Genomic DNA, 18,207 nt, shown 5'->3' with positions numbered 1-18,207 from the left:
GTGTGTCACGTTTTGTAGCCACCTGTCTATGGCTCTCTCTCTCTCACTCACTCACACACACACACACCCTGACTACCCCCCAGGTGCATTGGGCAGCAATGGCTAATCCATTGGCATGGTGACAGTGGTATGTAAATTTGACAAACGAGTCGGAGCTGGAGTGTCTCTCCCTGGAGTCACCTTGTCCTGGCCATGGGTCAGTAACCGTAAGAGAAGAGAGGAGGGGGAGATGGACAGATGGGGGGGGGCTACTGACCGAGAGAGGAGGAAATTGACAGACAGAGAAGGACACAGATGGACAGAGACAAAGGACAGGGAGAGATGGACAGAGAGGCAGATGGACGGACAAAGGCTGTCTCTGTCGTCACTCTGCCTCACCATCATACTGACTAGCGACATCCCGGGGTCAGAGGTGGTGGGTGTTATTTGTAAAAGGGGGGGGGGGGTTGTCCTGCAGTGTCACATGGGAAGTAAGTATAGATTTTTTTTTTCTTCTTTTTTTTTTTTTTTTTCTTTTTTCTTTTCTGTTCAAACGTGTGAGGTGTGATTAGACTGAGTGCACGAGAGCCAGGCACTGCATGCCAGCCAGCCTAGTCAGATCAGGGGAATAAAATGGACCAAGTCCATGGCTTTAATATGGTCAGTATGCGTGGAGGAGGACCCGTCGACCAGCAGTGTAGCACCACCTAATCTCTGGATGTGGTTAGGGCGTCTGTTTAATAAGCACGGGGGGGGTGGGGGTGGAATGTCAGCTTTCGAGCAGAGCGGGCAAGGAGGAGGGTGCAGAATTCCATCTGTAGTGGGCAGGGTCGCCTGAGCATAGCCGGAAAAGAGCGCCTTTGAATCCAGGTCAAAGCACTTGCCAACTGCATCCTGGACTTGCTCGCGGGAGACGCCGAGTTGGTAAATGGTTGCGGGGTTCGTTGCTGTGGCACTGGCGCTAGGCGGAGGGAGGGCCTGGTTGATGTCAGAACGATGGGCGGGGCAGGGGGGGCCAGTGACCTCGGGGAGTGGATCAGACTGACAGGAGTGGGAGGGACCACAGAGGACATATGCCATCTGTCGGGGGGGGGTGTCTGCCCGGCTCAACACACACTCGTCCTCAGGGTTTGTCCCACTTCTCACTTCGCCATTGCAGCAACCGGGTTCCCACTGATCAGTCACAATGTCTTACACTTACACGACTGAACACGAGATGCATGTTTGGGCGAGGGGGTGCTCACACTGTGTGTGTGTGTGTGTGTGTGTGTGTGTGTGTGTGTGTGTGTGTGTGTGTGTGTGTGTGTGTTTTTTTCAGGGGCAAGGGCCCACTGAAGAACACATCGGACGTGATCAGTGCCGCTAAGAAGATCGCGGAGGCCGGCTCTAGGATGGACAAACTGGGCCGCACCATCGCTGACCAGGTGAGTCTCAACCCTGCTGCCCGGTCTGGGTCCGTCCCTGAGCTGGGTGGAGGTGGGGGCGACCCAGTGTTGTATTGTATCCCCCACCCTCTCATTTATGCATGTCTCTGTGTCTTTTTAATTAAAACCTCACCACACACCACTTTCACAGTGTAGCACATTGGGAAGCCAACTGTACGTCTGTGCACGCACACACAGGCAAAGCGACTGATCCGCAACATCCCACCCACACACACACACACGCACACCTCAGTACAGCATAGTTCATTCAAGTTACCTCCCACACACCAGTCCATACACAGCCACATTTAATTAGCATATTACATAGCATCACACATTTGTGTCAAGTCAAACATGTAGCACGCAAACGTATGAAGACTTTGCCCATACACAGACATGCATATCAACACATACAATTCACACTTTCACACTGCCGTGGCAGACATATGGTCTCACAGACACACTCACTTTCTTTGACTGTATATGCACTCCTATACACAGGCACAACCTCATTCAGACTTTCATGTGCGCACACATGCCTGTTCCTGTTCTCACACACACACACACGGGGGCCCATGCATGTACGTGCTGGCACATGTACATGCATCCACATACAACTGCCTCCACCTTCGTCCATCTTGCTCCCGAGCACTGCTCCTTTACCGTACCGTCATCCTAATGTCCTACATTGTAGCTGTGTTGCACTGGCCCGTTGGTCTGTTAGCATAAAGAGCAGGCTTCTCTCCAGACCTGCTGCACGGTTTTGTCTTTTATTTAGCGCACCCTTTGAGCCTGCACTCGCAGACGCACACCCAGAAAGACCGGTGACCTGCAGTGACGCCCTTACTGACCCTCCACGAGCATGACGCTGAGCGCACTCTGAGATGTTTGGAGCGAGTGCGGTTTAGCGAAACCTGCGAGGGTGTTTACGGGGCTCGTGGCCTGCGAACGCTTCCCGTTTGTTAAGCATGCGACAGTGTGTGGCGCTACATGAGCGGTGAAAGAGGCCCGACCTGGAGCACCATGGTGGTTCTCGAGTGGACGCATGCGCAGCAACTAAATAGCACCGCACCGGCGAGCGTGTTGGGGAGAGTGCCAACTGAGCAAGCTCACACCCGGGCCCCTGCCAACCCCCAGGGGCCCCAGCTCCTCTGCTGCCCCTGGATCTCTCCTCCTAACACCATTATGTGGAGGGGGAGATACGAGGACGGACAACTTCAGCGGCCCACGCTGCCTCTAGCGCCATTAATCCTTAATTAGCAGCTCAATTAGCAGGCGTCAGCTTGTTTTCCCCGTTTCACTTGCACAGGTCTATATTTAGGAGCTCTTCATACCTGCCTGTGCGAGTGAGTCGGTGACAAACGGCTTTCTGGACAGCAGAGGAAGTCATCCTACAGAGATGAATCATCACAGTCCAAAGAAATGGCAGCTCGCGCTCTCCCTCCTTTCCTCTCTCTCCACTCTCCCCTCGCGCTCATGCCCTCTCTCTGTTTCTCGGACTCGGGAGTCCCTCACGCTCAATCTCGCTCTTTTTTTCTCTTTTTTTTTTCTCCCCCCCCCCCCCCCCCTCTCTCTCCGTCACATCAAAGCTTTTCGACCTAATACCCGACGGAGGGCTATTGCCTTGGCCAGCCCCGCTTATCTGCGCCGCCTGCCTCGTCATAACTCTCTGCTGCAGACGCGTACCTGCCTATCATACAGCCATCTCTTGGGTGGGGGTATTGCTGTCTAGCTTCCCTTCATCCATTTCCTTTCTTTTGTGCACTTTATTTCTTGTTAGTTTACCACCCCAACCCCCCCCCCCCCCACACACACACACACGTTTCTGCGTGTTGTATGTGTGTATATGTTGGGCCAGGTGATTCTGTATTTAAAGACGTACCTTCTAGGGCTTCAGAACCAGATACTAAAGAAATAACGCAGACCACTAGAGCTGTAGAATGTAAATAAGCGGGCCAGGTTGTAGTACCATAAATATTCCCCTCCTCCAAAGTTACACCCGCACGGTGCTATTGCATGGTCAGGTGTGTGTATTTCGGCAGGTGGTGCTGTTACACACACTCTCTCTCACACACACACACTCGTTATGATGGACGCCAGCATGCACCCTGTATCTGTCTGTGTTTTGGCTTCAATCAGCGTGCCTGGACCTCATCGTCCCTGTCCACATCTCCCGCGCAGCATGCGGGACGGTCTGCAAATCCCTTCCCACGCCGAGTCAGGCGCATCTCCGACAGTTGAGCCTTGCGGTGCTTTCGGGTTTAAATCCCTTCGCCCGCCTGCTGGCCCCCAGTGCGTCCTGCACTGCTCCTGTTTGTTTTCCTTTGTTTGGCTGCATGGCTGGCTTCTCTCGCAGCTCCCTCCTCAGGGTTTAAACGCACGGTTACGTGGGCAGTGGTGTGGGGAGTTTCTAATTAAACGCTGGCTACAGAGACACGCTCGCACCGAACATACACCGGCGTCCCTCCCAGCGTGCTCTCGGCGCACGGTGGAAATGATGATCGCCGGCGTTCCGAGCGGAGTTTTATCTGGGGGGGAGCTCTCAGCGGCGCTTTCCCACTGGGAGGCCAGCTATTAAGGCCACTTGCACTTCGTCCAGAAGTTCAGGGTCATCTGGGCTGGCTGATGGGACGCTGAAGAGCTCCAGAAGTGGGCCTCGTCATTAGTGCCTGATGGCCGTGGTGGTGGTGATTTGTTGTCATGCTAGCCGGTTCGTGCTGTGCTCTCTTAAACTTGCCAGCGTGAAGAGCAGTCAGAGTGTGTCGTCATGGCGATATTGTGCAACCCCCCCCTCCCCCTTTGGGTCAGACAGTCCGTGGGTCCCTTAATTAAAGCCCACGTGTGGAACAAACGGTCCCCCCTGCCCCACGGCTTAAGCTGCTTGAGATGTTCCAGTGCAGCTGGAGTTTTTGCACTGGTGGCGCGGTGTAGCCGTGGCCGCCGCGCTCCACCCGTTCCCCAGCTGCCTCCACCCATCGTCCTGCCACAGGGCTGAGCACTCACACGGCCCAAGCAGTAGCTGTCCTGCTGCTGCGGAAGGGGCAGGGCCCGGGCGGCCTGTAGTGGCAGGGGCCAGACGGCCAGCTGTCCTGCTGTTCGTCAGAGAACATCCCCGTGTGACTGTTCTGCAAGCGCAGGCTTAACGTAGCAGAGACGGTGGCTCTGATTGGGCCGTTTAAGAGTAGGTTTAATCCATTGGCATTGAGGAGCGGGGGTAATTGGCAGGGTTAAACACTCGGGGGAGGTGGGGCACAGTCTTAATGCTCCGTTTCAGACTTCTCCCTGATTGATTATTATGGCCCATGGTGACTAGATTCAGCCCACTCCAAAACCCAAGTGCTTGCCTGATCATTTAAATGCAATATAAAACACATTAACTACATGAGGAGATGCTCTCTGTACTCTTTGGACATTAGGAGACTGTCTGTTAAAGTAACTACAGATGAATCTTTTATATCTTGTAAAAAGAAATACTTTGATATTGGGTTCTGTTTAAAATTGTCCTTTAGCTGCTTCAGGTACTCCACTGTTGCGAGAAAGTGATTTGAATGCAGATCACCAAGCGTGTTTGTTGCGCGAGTATGCCTCTCCTTTGCGGATGGGGGGGGGTTGGATTTGTGTCCACAAGCGTGTCCACTGCTGGCGTGCCAGTAATGCTCAGCCTGTAACTACCTTCTTGGCCATGCGGGCACCAGACAGCAGTTACAAGGCTGTGATGAAGGATCAATTCACCAAAGTCCTCTGTCTTTTTGCTCTGACTCTTGCTTTCTCTTTCTCTCACTCTCACTGCGCCTCCTCCTCTCGTTTTCATTTGCTCATGTGCTCTACCCTTGCCCCTGCTCCTTTTGGGTCAGACACAGTTTCTCATTCCTCCCCACACTCCTCCCCGGCATTGTGTCTTTAGCCGGCGTGCCTTATATCGGAGCACTGCGAAGTCACAAGGTGAAATTGTGTTGACTCCACAGCTACCGCCATCTTCCTCCAGTCAAGATGAAGAGCCCGGGTCCAGTCCAGCTTTCCGCAGTTCTGTAGCACTACTATGAGAACTGTCCCAGCTGTAGATGAGACAACGCGATCTCTTGGTGGTTTAATTAATTTAACAGCATAATTGCTGCTGTTTTCATGCAGCTGGGTTGAGGATCTTTCTCATCGTTGACCTTCGAGACACGGGTTCACATCTGACCTGGCTTGTGAGGTAGAGGTGTGTATTTTGCAGGTGCACCGTTTTGGTGTAACGGTCTCAATGGAACGGCTCCCTGTAGAAAGGTACTGCCCTCCTCCACCACCGGGGCACGGACGCCCTTCCTGCCCTCCTCCACCACCGGGGCACGGACGCCCTTCCTGCCCTCCTCCACCACCGGGGCACGGACGCCCTTCCTGCCCTCCTCCGCCACCTGTCTTCCCTTTCACTTTCCGGCCTGATCTTTTTTAACGGCAGGCTCTGAACCCGGAGTATTTGCCCAGTGCCACTCCGCCCACCACCAGAGTTATGTTTTTGTGAAGCAGGAGTTCATTACAGCCTCACACGCAGCATGTAGAGAGGATCACTGAACCCTGAATCGTCCAGAGCATGAGCGCCAGGCCTCATCTCTTGCTGAACACGTTTACTTTCTCCTGACAGCACATATGACTTATTTATGTAGCTGAAAAGGAATTTTCAGAGCCAAGGAAAAAGGAGAGACCACTTTAAAAAAAAAATAAAAAATGTAAAAATCAATCTCTATTCCCAGCCTGCGCTACACAGGAAGTGCAGGAAACAGCTGATCCGGTCGAGAAGCCGTTCCCCTGCCCACTCTCCACTCCCCTTTCTACTGTCTAAGACCCCTCAGTGACGCTTCAGATATGTTGAGCCAGTCAAAAAAGGTTATTGCAGAGATTTGAGGATTGCTCTTTAATCATTTGAAGTCTCTTCCCTTTTTAAAGCTGTGCATTGTGGGATTGGGCTGCATCATTCCAAGGTAGTGCATTTTGGGATTTGGGCTGTCTCACTGAGTCGGCAGGTGCAGGGAAGGGGTGCAGCTGTCATGCACGCACGGACCAGGTGGGTCGCTCCCCTCCGGTGTGTGAGACAGCGGCCAGGTGGGTCGCTTCCCTCCGGCATGTGCGACAGTGGCCAGTTTTTCTGAACAGCCATCCGGATTACTAGAGAGCCCAGACAATTATCCCCTTCCTGTGTAAAGCTACAGTAAGGAGATTGCCTGCTTGCCTGGCCGCTGATTAAGGCGGCTAAATTAGCCTGTCACTGCTGTATTATTTTTGAAAAGCCTTTTTTAGCCTTTTGCTAGATTTAATCTGTCTGAGGCAAAGTCTAATATGTTTGAGGTAAATTGTGGGTAAGTGGTTCAGTATGGCTCCCCGATCCGAAACCGCCCCTGAACCGCGTATTATCCAGTCTGTTATTAGAATCCAGTCACTCTGTGTTACTGGGAGCTTTCAGGCCAGAGTGAGTCTGTGCGTGTGTGCGTGCGTGCGCACTCATACATGCTGGAAGCTGACTAACGTGTTTAGCTGTAAGGTCCCAGTAAGCAGTCCTGTTCCTGTGCCGTATCTGTACGGTCTCCGAGGTGGAGCCACTCACCTTCTCAAACCAGGCCAGTGGCAGTCTGGGTAAAGCACCTCTTAATAGGAGGGGAGAGGAGGTCGCCCTGTCCTGCCTCCCCGTCCGAACACTGTCCTTCTCTCCTCCTGCTGTTCCACACCCAGATTGTGCCATGCGCACCGTGCAGTCCACAGCGAGTCCCATCTGTGCCCTCGCCGACCTCGCCGCTTGGAACGGGGTGTCCCTCTTTGCAGCTCCGCTGCTGTGCGGGTGAGCCGTGCATCTGAGCTCCCCCCCCCCCCACCCCACGAGTGGCACTTTGAAAGGGTCCGCGGCACTGCGTCTGCAGCCCTGCCCATCATCGGCAGGCTGGGCACGTCGCATTCCAGCAGGGCGCTCTCATCCTCCACTAACCCCTCTCCTCCTCCGCACATGCTCCCTCGCTCTCACGCTTCTCTTTTTTCAGATCTTTCTCTACACATCCTTTCTTTTTATCTCTTTTCTCTGCATCCCCCTTTGCCATTGCCGCTATATCCCCCCTCTCGCTCTTTTCTCTGTTTTCTCCTCTTTCTCACCCCTAATCTCCTCCCTGTCTCTGTCTCACGGGCAGGATGGTAACAGTGTTTGGTCTAATTTAGTGGTTTTGTATTTGTGCTCCCCCGGGTAATGGGGGGGAATGGTACAGCCCATGGTGTTCAGGAGGGCAGGGCCAGGGCAGCGAGCTGTCCAATCACACTGGGCATTAGAACAGCAGTGAGCCCACCCGGCCTGGCCTCTCCATGCCGGCTCCTCGCTTGGCCCCTTAAATGCCCGCTGACCAGAGCGATCACCGTGTCCTCCCAGGGCCGTCTGCGAAGGTTGCCATGCAGCCTGGCAGTTAAGCTATCAAACAGAACTAAGACAAGTTGGCTTTGCTCGTGGTTTAAACCCGAAGGCCTTCCCCACCGCTCCTTTGCGGCTTTTATCGCTTGGACCGAGTCGCAGGAAAATCCCTCGAGTTTAAACTGAAATGAAGGCGAGCAGAGGGAGCTCACTGCACTCTTGACTACAACTCCCAGCATGCCTAGTGCCAGGCTCTCGGCGATGGCGAAAACACAGCCACAGCTAAGCCCTCCCGCAACGGGGCCGGATCCCAGACCGAGAGGCTAACTGCTCGTCCGTATTAGCAGAAGTGATCTGCTCCGGATTCATCGCAGGCTTCCCGGGTCTCTGCTTCCCGGCAGGAATCAAACACGTTTGTGAGTAGCAAGCTTCGGTCTGGCCGCTGACGGATTTCTCTGCCATTATGATGCAGCGTAAAAATGTCACCAGATAAAGAAGACTGTAAAGGCCATCATTTATAAAATTTATTTACTTATTTACGTGCTCCCTTTTCTTTCCACACGTTTTAGGGGCGGGGCGGCGCCTGGTCGCCATTTGCATGTCGTTAAGGGAATTTCAGTCATAAACCCTCCCAGCTTCATGACAAGCCCATAGAATTAACAGCCACAATTTTTGAGAGATAAAATGGTCAAATGCCAGTCCTGGAGTCGGCATGACGTATGAGGTAGTTCTGTCGTTTAATACATGTCTGCTGCTCTCCATCTCTCTCTCAATTCATTTCCATTCAATTCAGAGCAGCTTTATTGGTATGACAGTGTCGGGTACAATTTTGCCAAACCAAATAGTTTGTACCTGAACATGCGCGGAAATAGTTTGTTTATGACGTTTATGATTATCATGTTTATGATGGTTCTAATTGTTGTGTTTAGCAAAATAATTAAGATCAGTAAAACCAAATTAGTAATAAAAATATAGTAACAGTGTGGGGCATATATAATAGTGTCTCTCTCTGATGGTGAATAAAGCATGGTGTAGAAGGTAAGGCCCAGGTGCTAAGGTTAAACAGCTTAAGCATCTGCAGGATGCATTGCAGCCCCATGTTTGCTGCCCCTATAAACACCCCAATCCCCGGCATGACGCGGTTACCATCCCAACCCCCGGCCTTTACTTTCCGAGCCCAGCCTTGTTTCGGCGCGCCGACCCCGTCTCTCGGCGCCCCTTCCATCCCGCCAAGCTCCACAGGCTGCTAAGTATGTGCCTCTAACCTGGAGTCTTTGATGTATTTTGATCGTATTTAAGGGAGCTCTGGATGTGGACTGTCTCTCGTTTGGCTGATTGCTGTGCACATGCACCCCCACTGCCTCCATCTTTCTCGCCTCTGTATCAGCTTCAGAAAGTTCCGGAAGAAGATTGCTGAATTACGCTTCACAGAGTTAATTATGCATATGCAGTCTCTGCACTTTTCCTTTAAGCTTGCCTTTCCTTGTTCCGAACGCTGAAAATGGGCTTTCCCCCCCCCCCCACACACACGTTTCATCCCAGCAAGCATCTGTCAGATGGACTAAAGGCCCAGCTGGGTGGCTGTTTGATTAAATTATAAATAAGCGTCCTCTTATCCTGTCTGTGGTGGTGTTTTTAAGTGCTTTTTAAACACTGTACTGCCGGAACTGTGGGCTTCTGCCGTTACACAGCAAGACCAGGGCTGCCTGGTATTTTGGGCACGACCGCGTTTACTAAAAGTGAAAGCGCCTCCTGAAAGGTGAAGCCTTTTCTCCATCTGCTGGAAGGGTGAGTTGGGCGCAAGTACAGCGGCGATGACTGTGCGTTCCTGTCTGCCGCGAAAAGGAAAGGTCTGTGCACCTCTGCTCCTCACAGGCCACATTCTCTTTCCAGCAAGAGGGCGACTGTTTTGAGCTCTTGTCCACGGCACCCTTCTCTGCGCGCAGAGCTGCCGGCCATCTTGGGACGGGAGAGCGGACGTGCTCGGTCCGAGGGGAGAGCGGATGCGTTCCGACAGACGACGCTGGGCCCCTCGGCGGGCAGCCCTCTCTCGGGGTTCTGTGTCCATGCTCGCTGCCGTAGGAACGGGGGCTCTCGTCGTCTTCACCTGCAAACGAGAAACCTATTTACACACTGCGCTGTGGAGATCTGATCTGCTAAACGTGCTTGACTCGGGGGCTTGAGCATTCTTCTCCAGGTGCTTGGCCATATTTCCCCGGTGTGATGGGAGTCGCACCGGACCCTCTGCCTCTAGTTCTCGCGTTGTTTTTGTTATTTTTACCACCACCTTGTAGCAGCACGAGTACCAGCAGTAGCAGTGTGGTTGAGTAGCGCAGCTGGGCCAGTTTGGCCCAGAGTGACAGGCATTAGGGACTGTGCCCCCACAGCAGTCTGGGATTAAGTCCCTTGCTCAAGGGCACAACGGAGGTATCAGAATGTCATTAGCCAGATCAGAAGCTGCCACTCACCAGGCCAGAGCCAGGACTGCCGGCTGAAGCACTTTCGTCTGCAGGGAGCCAGCTCGCTCGCGTATTAATGTGGGTACGTGTTGGCATGTCTGGTTGGGTTTGTTTACTCTCTCACCCCGCCCGCACTATCTGTGTCTCTCTGCTTGCAGTGCCCTGATTCCACGTGCAAGCAGGACCTGTTGGCATACCTACAGCGCATCGCTCTCTACTGCCACCAGCTCAACATCTGCAGTAAGGTGAAGGCGGAGGTCCAGAACCTTGGAGGAGAACTGGTGGTGTCCGGGGTGAGTCTGCTCTTACAGTGCGAGTTCTTGATCCCAGGACTTTATTTTTCTGGTTTTCAAAGAAACTCATCTCTATCCTTGTGGCGTGTGCCTTAGATGTCATTCATTATTTCATAATCCTCGTAATTGCTTTCTACAGTTTACTTGCTGAACCAGTCACTTGGTGAAGGCTCTGATTACATGCGTCCGCCTGTTCTGGGTGCAGAACGGCAGGTCCTAACGTTGGTTCCATATGTTACTACGTCATTTCATTTTTGTTTTCCATTTGACCTGACACCCGCCCCCATTACACGCTCCACCGCTCGCTCCTTCCTCTAATACACACTCGCTAAATCTCAGACACCTCAGGTGGGTGGGTGGGTGTGCGTGTAGAATGTCCTTAAGCAAGTTGCCAGAAGCAGACAGTTCGGTTTGTAAAACCGTTATTGCAGCTTAACACCTCTCCTCAACGCATGTACTCATTCAAACATCTATCATGGTTTAACAGGGGAAAAATATTAAGAACAAACTAATTGTATTTTGCGTCTTTCTGTACAGCACCACTGTTAGTAGTGCCACAGCAGTTTTCATTAGTTTTCTGAAATCCAGGCTTTCCAGCTGCTTGCATCTCTGGCGATAAACATGTGCTATTGCTTAAAACAGTAACGCAGCATTAATATGAACTTTGAGACTAAACGTGACATGACAGTAACTGTTAAAGAAAGATGCTTGCGGGACATTATATTTAACTTCTCAAAGTTCCATAGGACTACAGTGAAACTTGATATATTTATTACTGAGCATCACAGTTGTTTCCTCTCTTTTGGCCAGGCACGAAATTGAGCATATCGAGTGTGAAAGATACAAACTGATCTTAGACTAACAATACTGTAGGTTAGGTTTGCGGAAATTGTAATGATTCGTACTAGTAATGAAGAGTAGCTACACGCAGCTCAACACCTATCAGCATAGCACGTGATTAAAAAAAAATGCTTATCAGCATAGCGTATGATAGTCTTACAGATTAGTAGTAATTAAGCTCTGAATCTTCACAAACTAAGCTCTTGTTTTGGAGGAAGATGACAGAGTCCATAGCTGACAGTTTCAGCGCAGCTCCTCATCTAAACAGCTGTTAGCTGTTGCGCTAAAGCTTGTTATTTGCAGAAATACTTGGCTAGCTACCTAGCTTGGCTAGTTAGTCCTCAGATATTACTTAGCTAGCTAGCAATTTATACAGGCGAACTTGGCAACCACGGAACGAAGATCCACTATGATCATTCTATCCTTGTCTACCAGTGTTCAAGGATCACTCGTTCTTTATTCACTGTTTACCAGTGTTTATTCTATAGAGAAATGTCTGGTGATTAGCAGGGGGAGTTTAACAAAACTAGTTACTAATGATGGAGGATGTTACTGATATAGACAAAGTGCATGTACGTCGGAATATTCCTTGGAATTAATGTGCATCTAATAGCTATTTACATATTTATTAGAACAGACCCGAGCCCAACCCAGTACACGCAGACCTCTCATTCCAGCTAGCCAGAACTTTGTTTTACACATTACTGTTAGAAAAAAGTAACCATTTATACCGTCGTCGTTGCTGTTTCAAATGGGGGTTGCACGCTATCCTCAAATGGGCTAAATTGCTTCAAGTGATCATCGCATTGTTTATGTTGGGGAACTTTGCTGCTTCCCAGACATCATGCATATTTGCCAGCTCTCTTTAATCACCTGTCCTCCATTTTATCTATAGCCAAAATATTTCCATACTTCTGATTTAAGGCTTTTTGATAGTTCTGGGTTCACGCCACCTCCTGCTGCGCTCCGACGAGTCTGTTTACATTTCTCCCAGCAGGGAGGACAGTGACACGTGATCCGAGCGCCGCACAGCACTGAGCGTAAAAGGTTGTTGAAAGCAGGGCTGATTTGTGTGTCTGGCAAAAAAAAAAAAAAAGCATCATTTTAAAAGGCACTGACGGTATATTGAAGTGATAACGTTATCCTACATCTTTAATATCGCTACATACCGTATTACCGTATATCGGCACATTCCTGCTCCGTTTTTCCCTGTTCTGGAGTGAATGTTGAGACAGAAATGAGCTCCGCTCTCATTGTAAGACTCTAGAGACTATCCTACCACCAAGTTAGGCCTTTTAATCATTTTAGTCTTTGGCACTGTACACAATTTTTGCACAGGTGTTTTGGCTGTGCTAGTGACTGCATCTCTGTTTACCTGCTGCTGTCTGTAATTACAGTTGTGCTTAAAGTCAAGCAGATTCTTGCAGTGAGTAATGAGACATTTCACATTTTGTGTGTCTGAAAGGAGAATGAGAGCTGTATAAAGTGTGTGTGTATGTGTGTGTGTGTGTATGTGTGTGTGTATGTGTGTGTGTATGTGTGTGTGTATGTGTGTGTGTGTGTGTGTGTGTGTGTGTGTGTGTGTGTGTGTGTATGTGTGTATGTGTGTGTGTGTGTGTGTGTGTGTGTGTGTGTGTGTGTGTGTGTGTGTGTGTGTGTGTGTGTGTATGTGTGTATGTGTGTATGTGTGTATGTGTGTATGTGTGTATGTGTGTGTGTGTGTGTGTGTGTGTGTGTGTGTGTGTGTGTGTGTGTGTGTGTGTGTGTGTGTGTGTGTGTGTGTGTATACATATATATATATATATATGTATGTATGTATGTATGTCTAAAAATGTGTGTGTATACATGTATATGTATACATACACAGCTGTATCGTTTTCTCCTCATGAATCCGTGAGATCGGATTTTCTGCCGTCAGTCAGTCTGCCTTTTCATGGTGAACGGCTCCACCAGTTTCATTCGGCTCCCTTAATCCCACAGCAAAATCGTACCCTATCCAGATGTGCCTGTGAGGCACTGAGCATCTGAAATCAAGGCTACTGAAATCCCAAGCAGACTCGGATGGAGAGCCACGTTTGGCACGGGGAAGCACTACGTGCTTCAGATCTGGCCTTTTTGTTTTCCGCGTATTTTGAGAAAAGAAGCTCAACCTTTTAGGGGGGGGCTTCCAAATATGTAGTAAGCAGGTTTCTCTGTCTAGTCTTACCCAACCAGCCTGATCCGCAATTGTCTTTTTACCGTGTCTGTCTTCTCGGCCATCTTTTGCCTTAAATCCCCTTAAAGCGGATGGCCCTCGTATTTTTGTTTTTGTTTTTTGGTCTCTGCTCTCTGATGGGCTCGACACTTGCACCCCGAATCCCAGCAGATGATCCATCACATTCATTAGGTCCTGCTTACCAGCACTGGTGGTTTTATTTTATTGGTAACCTACTGTGAACCTGATGGTGCGGTGCAGTAAACCTTTAAGATGTAGACCCACCGTCTGCGAAAGTGTCACAGCCAACTGCGGGCCAGTAAAGGTTCAGGCTTTTCCGCTTTTACCACAGCTCAACTCCTCAAGCAGCCATTGTCATGTAATAAGCCACTGGGGTTACAGACAGGTTTGAACCAAAGCTTATGCTTGTCCTGTCCCCTTAAGCGAGCGAGAGAGAGAGCGAGCGAGAGAGAGTGCATAGACGTAGTTGGATGTCCCAGTGTTGACGCCCGTATGTCCTTTTTTTTTTTTTTTTGTCCTCCAGTTGGACAGCGCCATGTCCCTGATCCAGGCTGCCAAGAACCTGATGAATGCGGTGGTGTCCACCGTCAAAGCCTCCTACGTGGCTTCCACCAAGTACCAGAAGTCCCAGGGCATGCAGAACCTCAACATGCCTGCCATTTCTTGGAAGATGAAGGCTCCTGAGAAGAAGCCCTTGGTCAAGCGCGAGAAGCAGGACGACGGCCAGACCAACAAAGTGAAGCGGTCCTCTCAGAAGAAACAGATCAACCCCGTTCAGGCTCTGAGCGAATTCAAAGCCATGGACAGCATTTAAGCAGTCCGGTCTTCAGTGTTCGCTCAGTGGTTCCCAGTGCTAGTACTGACGGACCCACTGCCCCGCACTGTGTTGGCTTGTGCGCTCGTGTGCACGTTCTCTCTCCCCCTCTTTCTCACACACATACTCGCGTGCGTGCGCACGCACACGATCGACTCCTTGGCTGTTGTGTGCAGATTAATCCATGTTATGTTTGGAAACACTGTGCCAATCGTGCAGGGCAGTGGAACCAGTGTACTGGTGATTCTCTCTCTCTCTCTCTCTCTCTCTCTCTCTCTCTCTCTCTCTCTCTGAGGATCCTCACTGCCTGCCATGTTTGGGAGGTATATATTTGAGAGCGTTCCTCTGCCGTAGAGCCTAGTCACTAGAATGACTTTTTTTTTTTTTTTTTTTTTCTTCTTCTTTTTTGTCCCCCCGCCGCAGTAACTCACTGAGGATTATGTACGTCTGTCTCTGTAGATTCATATGACTGATTTAAGTAGTCATTTATTTGTCAGTTTCCCTTCACAAAATCAACTGGACTCCTTTTTTATTATTATTATTCTGTGCCCTGTCATCTGAATTCTTCTAGAAGTATATATATATATTTTTCTTTTTTAAACAAATTGAGGATTCCTTTTATATTGCTTTGTTGTGTCGGTCATCCCGGCTTCCATGTTTTCTAGTGCAGATTTCAAACCTATGCAAACTCAAACATGCCTTACTGGATCACATGCAATAATTCCTGTGTTATATACATGAAACTCTTGAGGGCACAGTGCATGGACATTTAGGTTTTAATTGCATGACCAAATCAATGCATTTCCTGCTTCTAATAAATGTTGCTAATTATTTTATATTAACTGTTGCTTTAATAACACTAAAATGACACAGTACAAGAGCATATGAGTAAGTTTATTTCCAATAGATATAATTTTTTTTTTTTAGTACTCCAACCTGCGTTTGTTGTCAGCTCTGTCAATTGTTTGAACAGGAGTGGCTGGATTTTTAGATGTACATCCACCTGGGGAGTTTGCTCTCAGAACCCCATCGTGTTTGACAGGGAGCAAGTAGTCAGGCCACAGATGGCTCATGAGAGCCAGAGTGGGAGAAAGGGGGGGCCCTGCATTCCCCATCCTCCACCCCTTTCCTCACTGACCCACATGTAAATGAATCAACATTCTCCTTATGCAGTTGAGTGGCCAACCCCCGCACCCTAAGCGGCCACGCGGGGCTGAGAGGGCCCCAGCTGAAGTCTCCTCCTGAGAGCTGCTGGGCTCCACGGACCATAAATGAGTCCAAGCATCGTGGACGAGCCCCCCCCCCCCCCAAATCGGCCGTGGCCATCAGTATTCCTCTCACAGCTGCGAGGGGAAACGAGTCCAGCAGTGCTTTGAATCTCTGTGCAGCCAGCAGTGTTAGAGAGAGAGAGAGAGAGAGAGAGACGAGGGACATCTCCCAGCGCCTGCAATGCTCACATTCAAGTGTTGTCGCTTGGCTGAACCTTTTTTGAGGTGGTGGTGGGTTTGTTTTTTGTTTTTGTTTTTTCCTTCGTTAAATGAATTTAAAAATCTCGTCCATGCATCGTGGGAGGTGAGGGATGATTTGTCATGTCGCTCAGAGCAGACGGACCAGGCTGGAGTCTCGGAGTTCCAGTGGGCTAAGGGGGGGGGCTCCTCCCACTTGCTTGCAGGATGTGAAGTAGAGCCACGCCACCCGGGTCTCGTAACCTGACTGTTGGCTGCACGCTGTTGTCTGCTTGAATTGTGTTGAAATTTGTTTGCAGCTTGAGTAAAAACCAAACTCATACTCATGATTGGGGTCGAGTTGCGCATTTCATTTTCTTTTCTCCAGGACTGGGGTTGAGTTGCTTTCATTGGCATGTTATCGTTTTGAGGTGATCTTTTCTGTGAACAGCAGATTTGTCAGAAGAAAATATTGCTTTTCTCTGATCACTTCGGCTGTAACCTGGAACTTGGTATTTTTCCTTCACATGTACTACTTCATGTAAAAACAAAAACAATAAATAAGACAAATTCCTCTTCACTCACTTTCAAAATGAACATTTTTAATACTCAGTAGATTCACTTTTACTCTATGTATTGTTTGAAACAGAAAACTACTTTGCATACCAACTTGATTGGAGAAGGTTTGGTCTGCATTTTATGGGACTGCTATTTGTTTGACGTGAGTAATAACCTTTTTAATTACAATTAATCAGGTGTTGTGGCATTTACATCAGTGTCCTGTAGTTGAGTTCTGTAGTTGTTTACACAGCACGCTGTGTGGAACTCTGGTGGGGTGACTGAGGATATTTGCCTAACTCAATGAAGAGTAGTGTGTGTTAATTTTATGGGTTTAGGGCTAGTGCATGTTTGAATTACACATCACTTATTCTGGAAACCTTGGGTCTTTTTTTCCTTATGATTACTAGAGGTGAAATTGGGGGCAATTGGGGGCACTTCTTTCACTGATGTGAGTTTGTATATATTGTATTCGTTTCATATTAAATCTGTTTTTATATGTGGATTTTGGTTGCATTTCTGCACATCCTGATATACTGGGCAAGAAAACAGATAAAAAAAAGAAAAAAAAAAGAAAAGCAAGCCCATCAGCTGTCTGGGTGATCCTGCACTGGAAGCATGAGTGAAGAACTGCTGAAGGAAATCTAACCTTTACCTGAGGTAAAATTACTCAAAGCAAAAAATAAAGAATGAATCCAAAACCTGCATCGCCCACTGATTTGACACCTCTGCATTTAACACACTGTGCTGTTATGGCAAAGGCAGCCTGTACACTGTGTTCTCTTAGGCTGGAAGAGGTGGGAGAACCAACACATGCACTTAGGCTAGAAGAGTTGGAAGAAAACACATGCACGCACACACACACACACGAACACTTGAGACCATTCCTTCACACTGAACCACACAACAGTCCCTGCGGAAAGATTCTACCTGCAACTGAGTAGTGACTTCCGGCCCTGTTATTCTGGACTTTGCTGCTGGGTTGCTCTCTAATTGTAGTCCAGTTGTAGGTTTGGTAGCCCTAGAATGAACCCGAGGACCAGGGGGAGAGATTGTCTTCCACGTGGTCTGTCTTATTTTTTTTTTTTGGGGGGGGGGGGGGATTTCTAGTTCAATCCAGTACAGATACATTTGGAAAACTGAGTAATTGGCCTTATTATAGGAATGGGTTAGTTTCAAGGGGTGCATCTAATTTTTCCATCACCTGGTTTACAAAGGTTAGGTTAAACTTGATGTTGATGGATGACTAAGCTTTCTCCATGTGTCATCACATCACAATGGAACAGGAAGCCAAGGATATGTTTTTGTTTGTTTTAATTATTTTTAGGTCATTGAAAGGTAATAGATCTCAAATTTCATTACGTCATTAATGCAATTGAGATGTAACTTTTTACCAAGGATTTTAATATTGCACTCTGCATAGACTTCCCCTCTGCTCCTTCCAGTGAAGCTTTTCAAACAAATCCTAAATTCAGTAATCTACTAGGGCCTAGGTGTCTCTGCATTTATCATTTAGTAGTAATATTATCTACCAATAAGGACCGTTTTAGAGTTATTGTTATCACTTAAGTATTGGAATTTTGGTCGATAATTCCAACGAAGATTCCCATCTCCAAAAGGTTACAACTGTTCAATTTAGAACTCATTTGTGTTACGGTAGCATAAGAAAAATGTCAGAGATGGTTAGCTTTCTTTTGTAAAGTGCAACCTGTGTTTGCAATAATTTTCACAGACTCCGTGTTGTTTTTTTTCACAGTTTGCTCATTAGGCAGAGCATCAGATACAGTGACTGTGTAGTACCGCGGTTTTGCCATGTTTG

General features: G+C 48.9%; 1 protein-coding gene across 1 annotated transcript in view; it reads left to right on the top strand.

Moving 5' to 3' along the window:
- ctnna1 (catenin (cadherin-associated protein), alpha 1) overlaps positions 1-16,893 on the top strand; it is a 78,726-nt gene extending 61,833 nt beyond the window's left edge. Inside the window, exons 16-18 of the mRNA XM_035519658.2 lie at positions 1,298-1,403; positions 10,382-10,516; positions 14,095-16,893. Coding sequence (XP_035375551.1) covers positions 1,298-1,403; positions 10,382-10,516; positions 14,095-14,385 — 532 coding nt within the window. The 3' untranslated portion in view covers positions 14,386-16,893. The remainder of the gene's footprint in view (positions 1-1,297; positions 1,404-10,381; positions 10,517-14,094) is intronic.
- Positions 16,894-18,207: the final 1,314 nt, after the last annotated feature.

This window comes from Electrophorus electricus, chromosome 4, assembly GCF_041902795.1.
Source record: "Electrophorus electricus isolate QZ-2024a chromosome 4, ASM4190279v1, whole genome shotgun sequence".
Classification (NCBI taxonomy): Eukaryota; Metazoa; Chordata; class Actinopteri; order Gymnotiformes; family Gymnotidae; genus Electrophorus; species Electrophorus electricus.
This window is presented reverse-complemented; position numbering and strand designations above follow the sequence as displayed.